This window comes from Carlito syrichta, unplaced genomic scaffold (genome assembly GCF_000164805.1).
Source record: "Carlito syrichta isolate Samal-C Ts95f unplaced genomic scaffold, Tarsius_syrichta-2.0.1 Scaffold305872, whole genome shotgun sequence".
Taxonomy (NCBI): Eukaryota; Metazoa; Chordata; class Mammalia; order Primates; family Tarsiidae; genus Carlito; species Carlito syrichta.
The window spans coordinates 168,658-182,792 of NW_007249968.1; the positions used below are offsets into that span (position 1 = coordinate 168,658).

The following is a 14,135-nucleotide window of genomic DNA, read 5'->3' on the forward strand; positions in this document are numbered from 1 at the left end:
GAACCCGTGGGCTCAGGCAATCCACTCACCTCAGCCTCCCAAAGGCGCGGGATTACAGGCTGAGCCACCGAGCCCGGCCCGATTCTAATTCTTAAGCCTGTATTAAATCCTTAAAATGACAGCAAAACTGGTAGACACCTACTGAGATGTCAGGTCACAACAAGTTTTTGCAGTGCTCCCTTCCCAGACTCCAATCTACAGAGGCGGGCCTGTAACAAAGTCATGGCTGTACCACTAGACACTCCAAGGAGTTCCTAGGAATTTGGAGTTGAGACTGAAAATCTGCACCCTGACTTGGGGTGGTCTAGACAGAAGAGATGTAAACTCGGAGAATGCATTATTTGAAGTCAGAACTGTAGCATCCCAACTCCTTGGGTCCTGGTTACTGTGGTAAGATCTGTGTGTCCCGGTGCGGTGGCTTAGGCTTGTAATCCCAGCACTTTGGGAGGCCGAGGCGGGAGGACTGCTTGAGTCCAGGAGTTCAAGACCAGCCTGGGCAACACTGCAAGATCCCGTTTCTACTAAAAATCTAGATGATGTAACTAGTTGGACAACGTGCTTAGCATTTCATGGGTCTTCAATCCACAGAGTTTGTTAGTACAGGGGGCGCAGCAGTAACTTCGAAGTCGAGGCCTGTCTCAGTCGTGCCAGGTACCCGCTGCGTGTACAATTTCTGTGTCTCGGGCATCTGTCTCATATCTACACAGAGATGGAGATGACAAGGCAACGCCTCCCAAGCGCCGACTAACAGCGGCAACAAGGACAAGAGAAGTAATGGAGGAGCTGATGTCACCGGTCAACCATGTGCATCTGATAAGGGCACCGGCAGCCTCCAGCTCCAAGCCTCCGTGCCTGGTCTCCCCCTGTCCGCGGGTTGCGCAGGAGGTCTGGGTGTGCACCACCACCCCGGGAGGTTCAGGGGGCAAGCCTCCCGCGGGGACGCGTCCCCGGGCGTTACCTCGGCCGGCTGCACGCCTGCGGTCTTCCGCCGACGGCTCTCGGCCACCACGTCCTTCTCCTCCTCTTCGCCCGGCTCGGCCGCGGGGGGCGCGACACAAGCGCATCCCAGGCTCGGCCGGCTCCTCTTGCGCACAGACACCCGCCGGCGGATGCGGGACCCGCCTTCCTCCATGGCGGGGGCCTCCGGTCGCTCGGACGCCATCCCCAGCGGCCCAAGGGGAGGAAGAACGGGAGGCAGAGCAGGGGGAGCGGCCAGGGGGAAACCGCGCCCCCGTCTCCATCCACCTGCGCAAAGACCCAAGGCCACCCCAGAGCCTCCGAGAGGCCAGAGCGGACACGTCCACCTCCTCCTAATCCAATCGCCAGTGCCACTGACCCTCAGGGCGGGAACGGAAAAGTGCCGCACAGGCGCAATGGAAACCCCGCCCGCTCTTTCGCGCTTCCCCTGAGTTGGCGCGCGGAACCTTTTAATGGAGCGCGCGCGCCGACCCGGAAGAGCACCGGAAGGGACCGTTCGAGAGCTTCAGCACCAAAGGAAGCGGGGGAACGCGGAACCATGGCTGCGGTGGTCATGTTTTGCAGAGTCCTTGGGAGGAAAAGGTTGGCGCGCCTGGTCGTGGCTGCTGTCGGCCTTACGCATCCGGGGACGCACACGGGTACAGTCTCCACGTCTTATGCTCCTTTGTCGCGTTGCCGGCGTGGCTTGAACCCTCATGGTCGGTGGAGTCGCCCCTTTTAGCGAGACGACACCGGTTTCTAGGGAATTAAGTTTCTCCAAGATGCGTGGGAATCTTAGCCCTGGAGGGATGTGAGATGCCCAGGACGCTCCTTCTAAATGGCTAAATCTACGAGGAAGTTGATAGAGCGGTTCTTGGAAAGAGACGGGGACTTACCTGATGACAAACTTGGTGCGGACAGGACATTTCCAGGCTCGTTCAGCAGCAAATTCCTGCTGTCTGGCGGTCTCCAATCTGAGCCAGATTGTGACATTGACCTTCGGATACATAATTTCTACAGTTTACCTGCTCTGTGCTTCTCTGTCAACTACTCTCCGGAAAGGGCCTGCCATTCAATTTTCTTTTCGTATGACAGTGCCATTCTCTTGCCTGCCCTATAAGGTTTTGCATTAAAATCTATGTCTAATCGTGTCTCTAACCATGGAGTGAAGGGGAAAATGAATGTCAGGAAGAAAAACAGAGCCGGGCTCGGTGGCTCAGTCTGTAATCCCGCGCCTTTGGGAGGCTGAGGTGAGTGGATTGCCTGAGCCCGCGGGTTCGAGACCCGCCTGGGCAGGGAGACCTCATCTCTACAATAAGTCAAAAAATCAGCCGGGCGTGGTAGCACATGCCTGTAATTCCGGCTACTCGGAAGGCTGAGGCGGAAGGATCTCCGGAGCCCAGCGGGTCGAGGCTGCGGTGGCCGGGAGCGGCCACTGCACTCCAGTCTGGGCGACAGAGTGAGACTCCAACTCAAAAAAAAGAAAAAAGAAAAAAAAGAAAAACAGGTGAGAGGTCGTATGGTCAGGGAAATATCTGCCCTTTCCCCAAAGCCCTGGAAAAGCACACCCATTTAAAATCTTAATGAAAGGTTTTTAACTAATTGTGAATATAATGAAGGTAAAATCTTTCTTTATATTGTGTCTCTCCGTTCATCTTGACTCCATAAAAACAATCTTTCTTTAGTTACTCAGCTAACAAAAATAAGTGGTTTATTGCCATTTCTATTTAATTGCAGCGTTCCGGAGAAGTTGTTCACAATTTCAACAGGTAACCAGCAATGAGGACCTGGTAAGAATTTTTTTTCTTTCTATAGTAAGACATTGGCAAATGTGATCAAATTCTTATATTTTAACTGTTGGGATAGAATACAGCATTAGGTCAAAACAACTAAAGAAGATAATCACTCCTCAGAGTCTAGAAACTATAACTCATTGATTATAGTCATTTAAGTTTTGAAGAGGATTCCTAGAAGCATGGCTTCTATAATTCTGTATTTTTCTTCCTAGATTTTTTTTTCCGCATTGGAGCTTCACTCTGTCACCCAGGATGGTGTGCAGTGGCACCCTCACAGCCACCATAGCCTTGACCTGCTGGGTTCAGGCAATCCTTCCGCTTCACCCTTGCAAGTAGCTGGAACTTCAAGCATGCACCACCACACCCGGCTAATTTTTTAATTTATTGTAGAGACAAGATCTTGCCATGTTGCCCAGGCTGGTTTCAAACCTGTGGGCTCAGGCAGTCCTCTCCCCTCCACCTCCCAAAGTGCTGGAATTACAGGCATGAGCCACCATCCCTGGCTTCTTCCTAGATCTTAAATGTAAAGATATATGATTTGGGAATTGTAAATATAGTTTTGGTAGATGGACTAGTAGATAATTGAAAAGGGATTGTGTAAAGCATAACTGTAAGTTGGCTTTCTTCCCCATTTTGAATTTTCATTTTTTCCCTTTATCTCATTCATTACTTTTGGAGTGGGGGGTGATTACCCTAATAAATGAGGGACTGAAATTAAAATTTTTAAGGGTTTAAAAGTACTAGCATGGACTGGGGGCAGTATAGCTTTTCTTACTACATGTAAAGGTAATTTGACACTAATCAGACATACAGAGCACTTGGCACAGAGTTGAGAAGGAATATAATCCTAACGTGAGCTATGTGTAAATTGCAAAATTTGAGGAACTGGAAAAAGCAAAACTCATCTAGTTCCTCTGAGCATCCGTCTTGATCATCTCATCTACACACCATACCTTAAGAGAGTAAATGAACTTTACTCCTTTTTTTTGGTCATGTATTCCACTGGGACATGAAAACCTTGTGTCCTTGGCACAGAAAAAGACACATAGTCCCATTCATTTGAAATTTTGCAGCAGTGGTGAAGACAGAAAAGCCCGAAACACTGATACAAACTTATATAGCAGTCTGGAGTCACAGAATTGAAGTCCAAGAACCTTTTATCACAGCAATCCATAGGTATTATCTATTTACAAAATGAAAATATTGTTAAAACACCTACTAGACAAAAATGGAGATGGATAAACTACCTAGAGATTATGCTAATTTAAGAATAGCATATGTTGTTATGCCATATGTTTTTATTTTCTTTTCTAAAGAGCACAGTATTCAAAAGTTATTCTTAATCTAAATGAAAAGTTTTTAGTAGCCTACAATTGGGTCAGAGCATTTCAGCAATCACTGGCCTATCAGACTTGAATTTTTTTTATTGTCTCATAAACTCCCCCTTTTTTTATTTTCCAGAATGGAAATACTGTTTATTAAGAACTGTGTTTGAGTTCAGAAAGAGGTTATTTTCTTCCATGCTAAAATGACCTGACACAGAAAAAAAGTTAAAAACAGAAGAGTGAGAAAAACTTCTATGTCAGAACAAAAACTTCTTAAATAATCCCTGTCTTTGCTACTAGTATCAGTACCCTTTACTATCTCTATTTATACCAAGGTAAGTAAATAAGAACCTTCTCTAGTATGTTGAAGTTATGAGCAACACAAGAAGGATGTTAGAGTTGAACAGACGTTAAATAGTGTATACACCCTTTTATTCTACAAAGATTGTACTTTATTCCAGAATCCTCCATTAGTTAATTCCTCCTTAGCCAAACTGAAACAATATAAAGCTTGTACAAATTATGTAGCACAGTAAGAAAGGTGTAACTGATTCTTTGGGTGGATTTAAATGTAGTATAGTAACCCTAGCCAGGTGTGGTGGTTCATACCTATAATCCCAGCACTTTGGGAGGTGGAGGGGACAGGATTGTCTGAGCCCACGGGTTCAAGACCAGCCTGGGCAAGACAGCCAGACCTTGTCTCTACAATAAATAAAGAATTAGCTGGGCATGGTGGCATGTGCCTGGAGTTCCAGCTACCAGGAAGGCTGAAGCAGAATGATCACCTGAGCCCACAAGGTTGAGGCTGCAGTGGCCTTGAGCATGCCACTGCACTCCAGCCTGGGTGAGAGTGAGACTCCAACTCAAAGGGAAAAAAAAGTATAGTAACCTTTAATATATATATATTTTTTCTGGTCAGACTTGGTGGCTCAGTCTGTAATCCCAGCACTTTGGGAGGCCGAGTCGGGAGGATTGCCTGAGCCCATGGGTTCGAGACCACCTAGGCAACTTGGCGAGACCTCGTCTCTACAATAAATCAAAAATTAGCCGGATGTGGTAGTGCACGCCTGTAGTTCTGGCTACTAGGAAGGCTGAGGTGGAAGGATCACCGGAGCCCAGCAGGTCGAGGTTGTGATGGCCAGCCGGGAGTGTCACTGCCCTCCAGTCTGGGTGACAGAGTAAGACTCCCACTCAAAAAAAAAAAAAATTTATATATATATATATATATATATATATACACATACATACACACACGTACACATTTATGACTGGGCACGGTGGCTCAAGCCTGTAATCCCAGCTTTTTGGGAGGCTGAGGTGAGAGGATTGCTTGAGCCCAGGGGTTCAAGACCAGCCTGGGCCACTTGTTGAGACCTCCTCTCTACAATAAATCAAAAAATTAGCCGGGCATGGTAGCACGCGCCTATAGTTCCAACTACTTGGAAGGCTGAGGTGGAAGGATCACCTGAGCCCCGCAGGTTGAGGCTGAGGTGGCTGTGAGCATGCCACTGCACTCCAGCCTGGGCGACAGAGTGAGACTCCAACTCAAAAAATAATAAATATATTTTTAAGTCGATGTCTCTGTCACCCAGGCTGAAAGCAGTGCCACAATCATGGCCATCACGCAGCCTCAAGCTCCTGGGCTCATGCGATCCTCCTGCTTTAGCCTCCCAAGTAGCTGGAACTAGAGGCACGTTTCACCATACCCTGGCTAGTTTTTTGTAGAGATGAGGTCTCACTATGTTGCCTATGCTGATCTCGAACTCTCGGGCTCAAGTGACACTTGCCTTGGCCTCTAAAGTGCTGGAAGTGAGCTACTGTGCCTGCCCTAGTAACCTTTAAATTTAAATTCAAAGTTAGCACATTGTATGATCCAACTTTCCTTCCTTTGTCCTAGCCTGTTCCAATGGAAAATCCTTATAAGGAGCCACTTAAGAAGTGTATCTTGTGTGGAAAACGTGTAGATTATAAGAATGTACAGGTGAGATCTGGTTTTACTTCACTATACTCGATTTTAGGATTTTGCTCATTAGTCCTGCTTAAGGAAAATCAAGTTAGTTCTTTAGAGGCAACTGTTTTAGCAACTGCATAATTTCAAATCTGGTTATAATTCTACATACAAAATTATCTCTGCTTTATTTAAATAAGAGCCCCTTGACTTTCCCTCATTTACTGTTATTTCCACTCAGTTTGTTTTTCTCTGCCCCAAATGTCTTAAGAATAGCTCACTGTGGCAGTGACTCTCAATTGATGAGGGTGAGTGCTTTGGAAAAAGCTCTTCTGGTTGATTTCTACGTCACCATCTGTGTCACTGCTTCATGTATTATTTATCTCAGCAAACTAGAAGTGTCAAATTTGGGGAGAGTGATGCTGGTGTTACATATTCTGACAGTAATATAAAGTGATAGCTACCTTTAAGAGACAGAAACTAAGAAATTATAAAAACACATAGTAGGGAGATTACGCAAGGTGCCAAGCACAGTGTCTGGTGACTAGAAAGTTCTAAAGAAGTATTTAATAAAATGTAAATTACAGCAAATGGCCTGATGTGCTTGAAGATCTCAAAGTAGTCTGATAATTTATCTTCATGATTAAGTGAGTTATAGCCTATCATGATAGGTGAAATGTTTTAGTAGTTTTTTTTTTTGAGTTGGAGTCTCACTCTGTCGCCCAGACTAGAGTGCAGGTGCCGCTCCCAACCACCGCAGCCTCGACCTGCTGGGCTCTGGCGATCTTTCTGCCTCAGCCTTCCAAGTAGCTGGAACTACAGGCGCGCGCTACCACGCCCGGCTCATTTTGATTTATTGTAGAGATGAGGTCTCACCAATTTGCCCAGGCGGGTCTTGAACCTGCGGGCTCAGGCAATCCAGTCACCTCAGCCTCCCAAAGGCACGGGATTACAGGCTGAGCCACCGAGCCCGGCTAGTAGCTTTTTTTTAAGCAGCAGTATTTTAGAAATTTATCTGTGGAAATATTAAAAACAGATTTAGCACTGAAAGTATATGCTGATTACACTGTTTAGCTATATATAAGCTTTTTTGGGACACACTTGATAGATGTTAACTTTATAGTTATTTATTTAAAAATATGACAATAGGATAAGGTAAATTTTTTCTCATATTTTATACAATTTGTCTGAAATTGTATAAATTTTATATAACTTGAAGGTGGTATGTAAGGCTTGGTTTTTGTAATTTACACATTCGGGGTGAATAATAATAATAATATCTTTTCTTTACATCTCCAAAACAGCTTTTGTCCCAGTTTATTTCTCCATTTACTGGATGCATTTATGGAAGGCACATAACAGGTATTTTTTTAATCACAGGAATTTCAATGTAGATAAGGATTATCCAATCTACTTCTGTCATTTAGGAAAACTGGCAAATTCTAAGGTCATGCAATAAGTCACTATTAGATCAGATACTGCAGGGACTGGATTTAGGTACTTTGAAAAAACCCTCTTCTTAGACCAAAAGGATTATTATTTGCATGTCTTCTTATACTTAGAGCTAACTACAGGCTGACAAAATATAGAAAATTTGGACTTGAAAAAGTTGTGTTCTTGATGTTTCGGAATATACTATAATCATTCCTAGACTGATTCTTAAAACTTAGTGTCAGCAAACATTTTTTGGCCCATAGGCCAAATCTACCCTGCCACTTGTGTTGTTTACATAGTGCCATATGGTTGCTTCTGAGCACTATGGTCCACAAAGCCTAAAGATTTACTATTCTGATCCTTGACCAAAACAAAAACAAAAACAAAAAACCCAACCAACCCGACTTCTAAAATTGTTATACATTTTTAATATTGATTGCTTATGAATAAAAAAGTCTTTTATTTTATAGGTCTGTGTGGTAAGAAACAAAAAGAAATCACGAAAGCAATTAAGCGAGCTCAGATAATGGGTAAGCACACCTGAACAATGGAATTGAGTGAGTCAAAAGTTTGCTGATTATCTTTTGTGAATTAAGTTTAATTATCTCCTTACAGGGTTTATGCCAGTTACATACAAGGATCCTGCATATCTCAAAGACCCTAAAGTTTGTAACATCAAATATCGGGAATAAATTATATAATGTTACCACCAATAAACTTATTTTACAGTAAGAAGTTGTATGATGCCAATACTGACTCAGACCAACTTTTGTGTAGAAAAGGATTGAAGCTTCCCCTCCATACCACTGAATGCCCATTAAACAGATATTTAAAATGTTAACTCCTGTTATACTTTACATACCTTGAGTAAAAGTGGTTCTGTGTGATTGGCACTTGTAGCTGGTCTCCAGGTAACTCATACAACATACCATTCAACTGGAGTTGAAAATGCTCAGAATTGTTTTCTAATTAGCAGATGTAGGCTTGCTTGCCTGGTGAAGAGTGGGTCTTCCTTTTGTAGAAGTGCTACATTGGGATGGTTAGCAGTGCTATCACAAGAGGACACATTTATTCCTAGACAGGTCTATCTCAACCAGTAGTGTCCTTTATATAAAGGGATGATTTATGTGTCACCTATTATTGGTCATCTTCTCCAGTGATACAAGTAGTGGGTTTAGACTGACAACTCTGATTATCCTTCTGCCATGTGCAGGACTATAGTTATGAAGCCAGTAAAACATGATTTGTACAAATCCCTAGTATTATTTTAAACACCCCATGGTAATTAATACATGTAAACACATAGAGGATAAAAATCTTTGTTAGTAGGAATGATTTTCTCTGACGAGTAATTACTCTAGGAAGGAGGGATGGAAGAGCACATGTCAAAGTACACGTTCACCTTTCCATCCAGTGAGTAGAACGTGGTGAAGGCTTCAGGTGTTGGGTACACGCCACAGAAAGTGTGTGGAAAAGGCATAGATGCATCTGCACACAGGTGAATACTCAGCCAGCCTTCACTTAACCAACTTGTGGATTACACCGTAGCGTTGTGTCCTAATAATCACACTGAAGGCCACAACTTTCCTGTTGAATTCTGCATTGCCAAGAGTCAGCTGTTTTATTCCCAGATCTATGTCAGTTTTGTAATTGTATTGATGAAATAAGAGCACAAAAAGGAAGCTGTTACTATGAAAATTGCAATGCTTTGGAAAGACTTGATAAACTTAGCCTTAAAAAGAGTTGTCAAGTTAGGTGTGATTAAGACAACTACATAGGGGTGAGGGCTGTGAAATGGAAAATCCTGGTTGCATTTTGTACTTTCTTTGTTGCTTTGCAAGTTTTTGTACATTCTTCACTTTAAAGAAACAAACCAGAAGTTGTAAAGGTTAATGAGCAGGGTTTGCATTGGAACTCCTGCCACCGGACTTAGTACTTAGAAAAGTTCCTGGCACTGCACCAAGTGGTTGGCAGATGAACGAACATCTCTGCTTCGTGTTAGAATGAAAGCTTTGTGACAGACATTCCTATGTATCCTATGAGTGTATTATTTCTGAGCTCACTTTAACTATCCTTTTCAATTACTTGACCAACTGCTGTACCCAAACACACTGTATCACTAGCCTTGTACTGCAACTCAAAATTTTGGGTTTACTACATTTTGTGTAGAGGATTCTAGGGGAGAAATTACTATTTGTGTCCATTATAGTTGTGTCTTCATTAGGGCTTCCACAGTTAGCGACCAGAAGTACAGGAGACCTAGTTAAATTTGATTTCAGATCTGTTAGTGTGATGTTCTTCTGTAGGTAACCATTTTACCCACAGTTCCTGGTCAGAACCCCCATGGCCCTGGCTAGTTTCTCATACCTCCTCCTGCCCTCCTTTCACCTGCTCCAGGGCAGAACTCTGATCATTCCCCACCTTCTGACTGTGGGTCTTAAGACCCTCCCCAGAGAAGGTCTCGCCCTATACACTGGGGGAAGGAATGCTGATGCCATTAAGGTTCCATAAAATCCCGGAGAACTGGGTTCCAGGAACTCCCAGAATGAGCATGAGAAGGTTCCCGGAAAGTCCCCCTTCCCCATGCCTCACCTACGCATCTTCCTCTGTATCCTTTGCCATATCCTTCATAATGAACCAGTAAATGTACGTGTTTCCCTGATTTCTGTGAGTCGCTCCCACAAATTAACTGAACCCAACTTGAAGCTGACTGGTCAGAGGTTCAGAGGCCTGGACTTACAGCTGATGTTGGTGTTGGGGGGTAGGGGTAAGTCGGGGACTGAGACTCACTCTGGAATCTGACATCTCCAGGCAGACAGTGCTGGATTGAGTTGGAGGACACCCCACTGGTGTCCACTGCTTGATGGTAGGAGAAGCCCTCAGACTTGGTTACAGAAGCCTTTTCTGTGTTGACTGGTGACGCGAGAGCAAAGAGGAAACCCTGTTTGAATGTCTGCCTACAACAACAAGTATATCAAATACAGCAATGTCCAGCATTTTATTCAACAACCCTAGCCATAATGTACTTCTTAAATCATCACATAAGGAGTGGGAATTTTAATGATGTCCATAAAAATAAATTTTCATATAAACTTCCCACAATGTGAAAATAAGGCTATTCTCATTTTTCCAATTCTAAAGAATGCTGTACAAGTTTAAAATGCATCTATTTAAGCTTTTTTCCCCAACAATTTATAAAAGGGGAAAAAATGTTTTGAAATAAAAGCATCTGATAGTTTTTAAAGTACTTTATAAAATAAATGAACTAGAACTTATCTGTAAACCTACTGCAAATAGGTAAACCTAGTAAAAACAAATTAACTTTTTTACTCCAAGTGGCTGAATATGGTAAAAACAAGAGACTTGTTTGGCTTTGCCCTTCAGCCAAATCAAAAGTCTCTTTTTGGGTTAAAAGGATCAAAATGTAGGAGATGGTGGATATTCAACAGAACCTTTTTTCGTCTTCTCCATCTCATCATCTGTTTCTGGGCTGCTTGTTGGGGATGTTTTTTCTTGGTTACTACTATCAGTATCTGTTTTAGATGGTTTGTTTTGTGTCTCAAACAGCCGTGATCTCTTAAATTGCCATCTGTCATCTATATCTAAAGCTTTACGCTTCATCATCTGGGGTGTCCCAGCTGAACTAGTTTCAGGAATGTCAGTGCATGCTGCCATTAAGGTCAGACTGTCTACCTCATCAAGATGGTGGCTGGAATTACAGCTACTTTTTAAAATATGCCTGTTTTTCAGAGAGGTAACACAGGAATGAAGAAGTTCAGAATCTGGAAAAAAGGTCCGCAAAGCTTGACAAAGAAAAATGTTCTCCTGGGAGTCTTCTTGGACATTCTTCTCTCCTAACCAAAATCAAATCACAGTTCAACATCACATTTCTTATACAGATCTTTTATAATTATTAGTAAAATTAAATTTAAAAGATTCTAACAGTTATCTGAGAATAATGACATGCATAATTCCAAATTTTAGTTTATATGCCACAACATTCTTTGTGTGTGTGTGTGTGTGTGTGTGTGTTGGGGTATACTGTCACCCAGGCTGGAGTACAGTGGCACACTCATGGTCACTGCAGCCTTGGACCTGCTGGGCTCAGGCAATCCTTCCACCTTAGCCTTCCAAGTAGCTGGAACTACAGGTGAGTACCACCACACCCAGCACATTTTTTAATTTATTTATTGTAGAGATAAGGTCTTGCCAAGTTGCCCAGGTCGGTCTCAAACCTGTGGACTCAGGCAATCCTCTCTCCTCTGCCTCCTAAAGTGCTGGGACTACAGGTGTGAACCACTGGACCCAGCTATGCCACAACATTCTAAGAGAAAGTTCAAGTTATGTTCTTTAATGTCGACAATATGGCATAACTGCTATCATACCATGTTCTTTTTTCAGTGGAACTTAAGAGTATTAATAAAATAACTGCTTTTAATCCCAACATGGACAAATTTATCCTACCACAGTTGGCTCAGCTACAATTCCAATCAGTGAGACTTTTTTATAAAAACATAGAAAGTAGTGACGTGTTTGTTTTTACTTACGTGCTCCTTGAGTCTGTCCTTGCTTCCTTTCATTAATTTCTTGTTTTAATCTGTTTACATCCTTTAGTAATTTCTCTACTGCTTGCTCACTCTCTTCTACTCTTTTGCATATACTCTACAAAATAATATAATTTAAGAGCAGAGATAAAAACCAACTTGCCCAGGCTGGTCTTGAACCTGTGGGTTCAGGCAATCCTCTCACCTCGGCCTCCCAAAGTGCTGGGATTATAGGCATGAGCCACTGCACCCGGCCTCCATTCAACTTTATAGGTTATACAATGTTCTTCAGATGCATCAATTCACATTTATACAGTTTTTATCATATCAGTTATTTCTTTGGTAATACACAGATATATTTAACTCATTTTGAAACAGAAAATACTGAGGTGCAGAGTTACTGCATACATTTAACACTAAGAAACTGCCAGTAAATGAAAATGAGGATAAGTGAGTATATTTTACTTTGATGAAAGGAAACTATTGAAGATTTAAATTCTTGTAAGAGAAACTACTTCTGAACAGCAGATCAGCCTTGTGTCATTAGTTTCAAAACTATAAATACACCAATAACCTTTGACCCAGTAATGCCATTTGGGGTAACAAAGATGTATGTAAGATGATGTTCCTTGTATAACATAAAATCCAACTTAACTAATATCCAATTAGAGGGTACAGCTCTTTTGCCAGCTTAGTGGATGCTCCTTAGGGTTTGTCTGCCCAGACTACTCTGCACACACCTTTTTGCCCTGACTTAAGAGTTTGCCAGTAACCCCTGCACCCACTTTCACCCTAGCTGACCGAGTAGAACCAATTAGAGTCTCTCATGGGAATGTGGAGATAGTATATAGCCAACTGGTAAGTCCTAATCTCTTGGACAGAAGAGATCTAAATGCAGGACTTGTGGGCTGACTTTTTTCCAGTCTACCAGTAGATGAAACAGAAAAATCTGAAACCAAGAAGAAAAGAGATGTGCACACACACAATTCTTGCAGCATTCCAGCTCCTGCCTCCGAGTCCTCCCTAAAGATTAGCTGCTTTCTGCTTATACTTCTTGTGATATACCTCTACATTCTCCATTTTAGCTCAAGTTGGTATTTTGCACAAAGTTCACATATATATTGCTCACTCTCTTCTACTTTTTTGCATATACTCTACAAAATAAAATAATTTGAGAGCACAGATAAAATTTCAGGTAAGCTTCATAAGTAATAAAATTTTTGGTGATATATGTCAAATACTGTTTGCTTTCATTATTTTTTTAGGGGGGTTGAGTTGGAGTTTCACTCTGTCACCTAGGCTGGAGTGCAGTGGCACGCTCACATAGCCACTGCACCCTTGACCTGCTGGGCTCAGGTGATCCTTCCACCTCAGCCTTCCAAGTAGCTGTAACTGCAGGCACACGCCACCATGCCCAGCTAATTTTTTTTTCTTTAATTTATTGTAGGGATGAGGTCTCACCAAGTTTCCCAGACTGGTCTCGAACCCAAGGGCTCAAGCAATCCTCTCACCTTGGCCTCCCAAAGTGCTGGAACTATAGTTGTGAGATACTGCACCCAACCTATTATTTGCTTTTTATATAAATTTTACTTTGCTAGTTTATGGAATACCTCAATACCAAGCACTTGTATGCTACTTTATTTATTTATTCTGAGTTGGAGTCTCACTCTGTTGCCCAGGCTGGAGGGCAGTAGTGCGCTCACAGCCACCACAGCCTTGACCTGCTGGGCTCAGGTGATCCTTCAGCCTTCCAAGTAGCTGGAATTACAGGCACAAATATATATATATATACTGCTGTATGAAACATACTACCATTAAAAATAACTAAAGCATGTGCAGCAACATGAAAAATGTTTAATGGTATACCATATCTTTAAAAGAATCATGATGTGTACATAGTTGACGGCTGTCTACTATGTCAAAATATGTACACATTAGAGAGAAGCTGGACATGGTCAAGGGAAAGTAATGTTAAAATGGTGAGATTCTGAGTTTCTATTTTCTACAACTCCTGTATTATCATTCGTGTTTTAAAAGTGTAATGTTAAGCCGGGCTTGGTGGCTCAGCCTATAATCCCGCGCCTTTGGGAGGCTGAGGTGAGTGGACTGCCTGAGCCTGTGGGTTCGAGAC

The 14,135-nt window shown here is 42.7% G+C and overlaps 3 protein-coding genes across 8 annotated transcripts in view; 1 reads left to right on the top strand and 2 right to left on the bottom strand.

Moving 5' to 3' along the window:
- The window catches only part of HELQ (helicase, POLQ like), a 49,541-nt gene extending 48,359 nt beyond the window's left edge, over positions 1-1,182 (bottom strand). For 2 of the 3 annotated variants that reach the window (XM_021714912.1, XM_021714911.1), the window contains exons 1-2: positions 853-1,182; positions 295-304 (exon numbers count right to left, since the gene is read on the bottom strand). In XM_021714912.1, coding sequence (XP_021570587.1) covers positions 295-304; positions 853-1,162 — 320 coding nt within the window. In that variant the 5' untranslated portion in view covers positions 1,163-1,182. The remainder of the gene's footprint in view (positions 1-294; positions 305-852) is intronic. The other variant, XM_008062865.2, reaches the window with a different exon arrangement.
- Positions 1,183-1,458: 276 nt separating this feature from the next.
- MRPS18C (mitochondrial ribosomal protein S18C) lies at positions 1,459-8,301 on the top strand. Of its 4 annotated transcripts, XM_008062867.1 has the most exons (6): positions 1,459-1,616; positions 2,695-2,747; positions 5,976-6,059; positions 7,331-7,388; positions 7,931-7,990; positions 8,076-8,301. In XM_008062867.1, the coding sequence occupies exons 1-6, from the start codon at positions 1,517-1,519 to the stop codon at positions 8,150-8,152; spliced, it is 432 nt and encodes a 143-aa protein (XP_008061058.1). In that variant the 5' UTR covers positions 1,459-1,516; the 3' UTR covers positions 8,153-8,301. The 4 variants fall into 4 exon arrangements, with proteins under 4 accessions (XP_008061058.1, XP_021570588.1, XP_021570589.1 ...); XM_021714913.1 differs by lacking the exon at positions 5,976-6,059 and having other exon boundaries at positions 1,495-1,616; positions 8,076-8,298; XM_021714914.1 differs by lacking the exon at positions 7,331-7,388 and having other exon boundaries at positions 1,511-1,616.
- Positions 8,302-10,434: 2,133 nt separating this feature from the next.
- The window catches only part of ABRAXAS1 (abraxas 1, BRCA1 A complex subunit), a 23,139-nt gene continuing 19,438 nt past the window's right edge, over positions 10,435-14,135 (bottom strand). The window contains exons 8-9 of the mRNA XM_008062868.2: positions 12,008-12,122; positions 10,435-11,314 (exon numbers count right to left, since the gene is read on the bottom strand). Of these exons, the coding sequence (XP_008061059.2) occupies positions 10,878-11,314; positions 12,008-12,122 (552 nt within the window). The 3' untranslated portion in view covers positions 10,435-10,877. The remainder of the gene's footprint in view (positions 11,315-12,007; positions 12,123-14,135) is intronic.

Bases quoted from the DNA above. Each gene is read 5' to 3' on its own strand.
- MRPS18C (XM_008062867.1), top strand. From the start codon at position 1,517: ATGGCTGCGGTGGTCATGTTTTGCAGAGTCCTTGGGAGGAAAAGGTTG. The intron at 1,617-2,694 runs GTACAGTCTCCA...ATTTAATTGCAG, and splicing joins GCATCCGGGGACGCACACGG to CGTTCCGGAGAAGTTGTTCA. The intron at 2,748-5,975 runs GTAAGAATTTTT...CCTTTGTCCTAG, and splicing joins TAACCAGCAATGAGGACCTG to CCTGTTCCAATGGAAAATCC.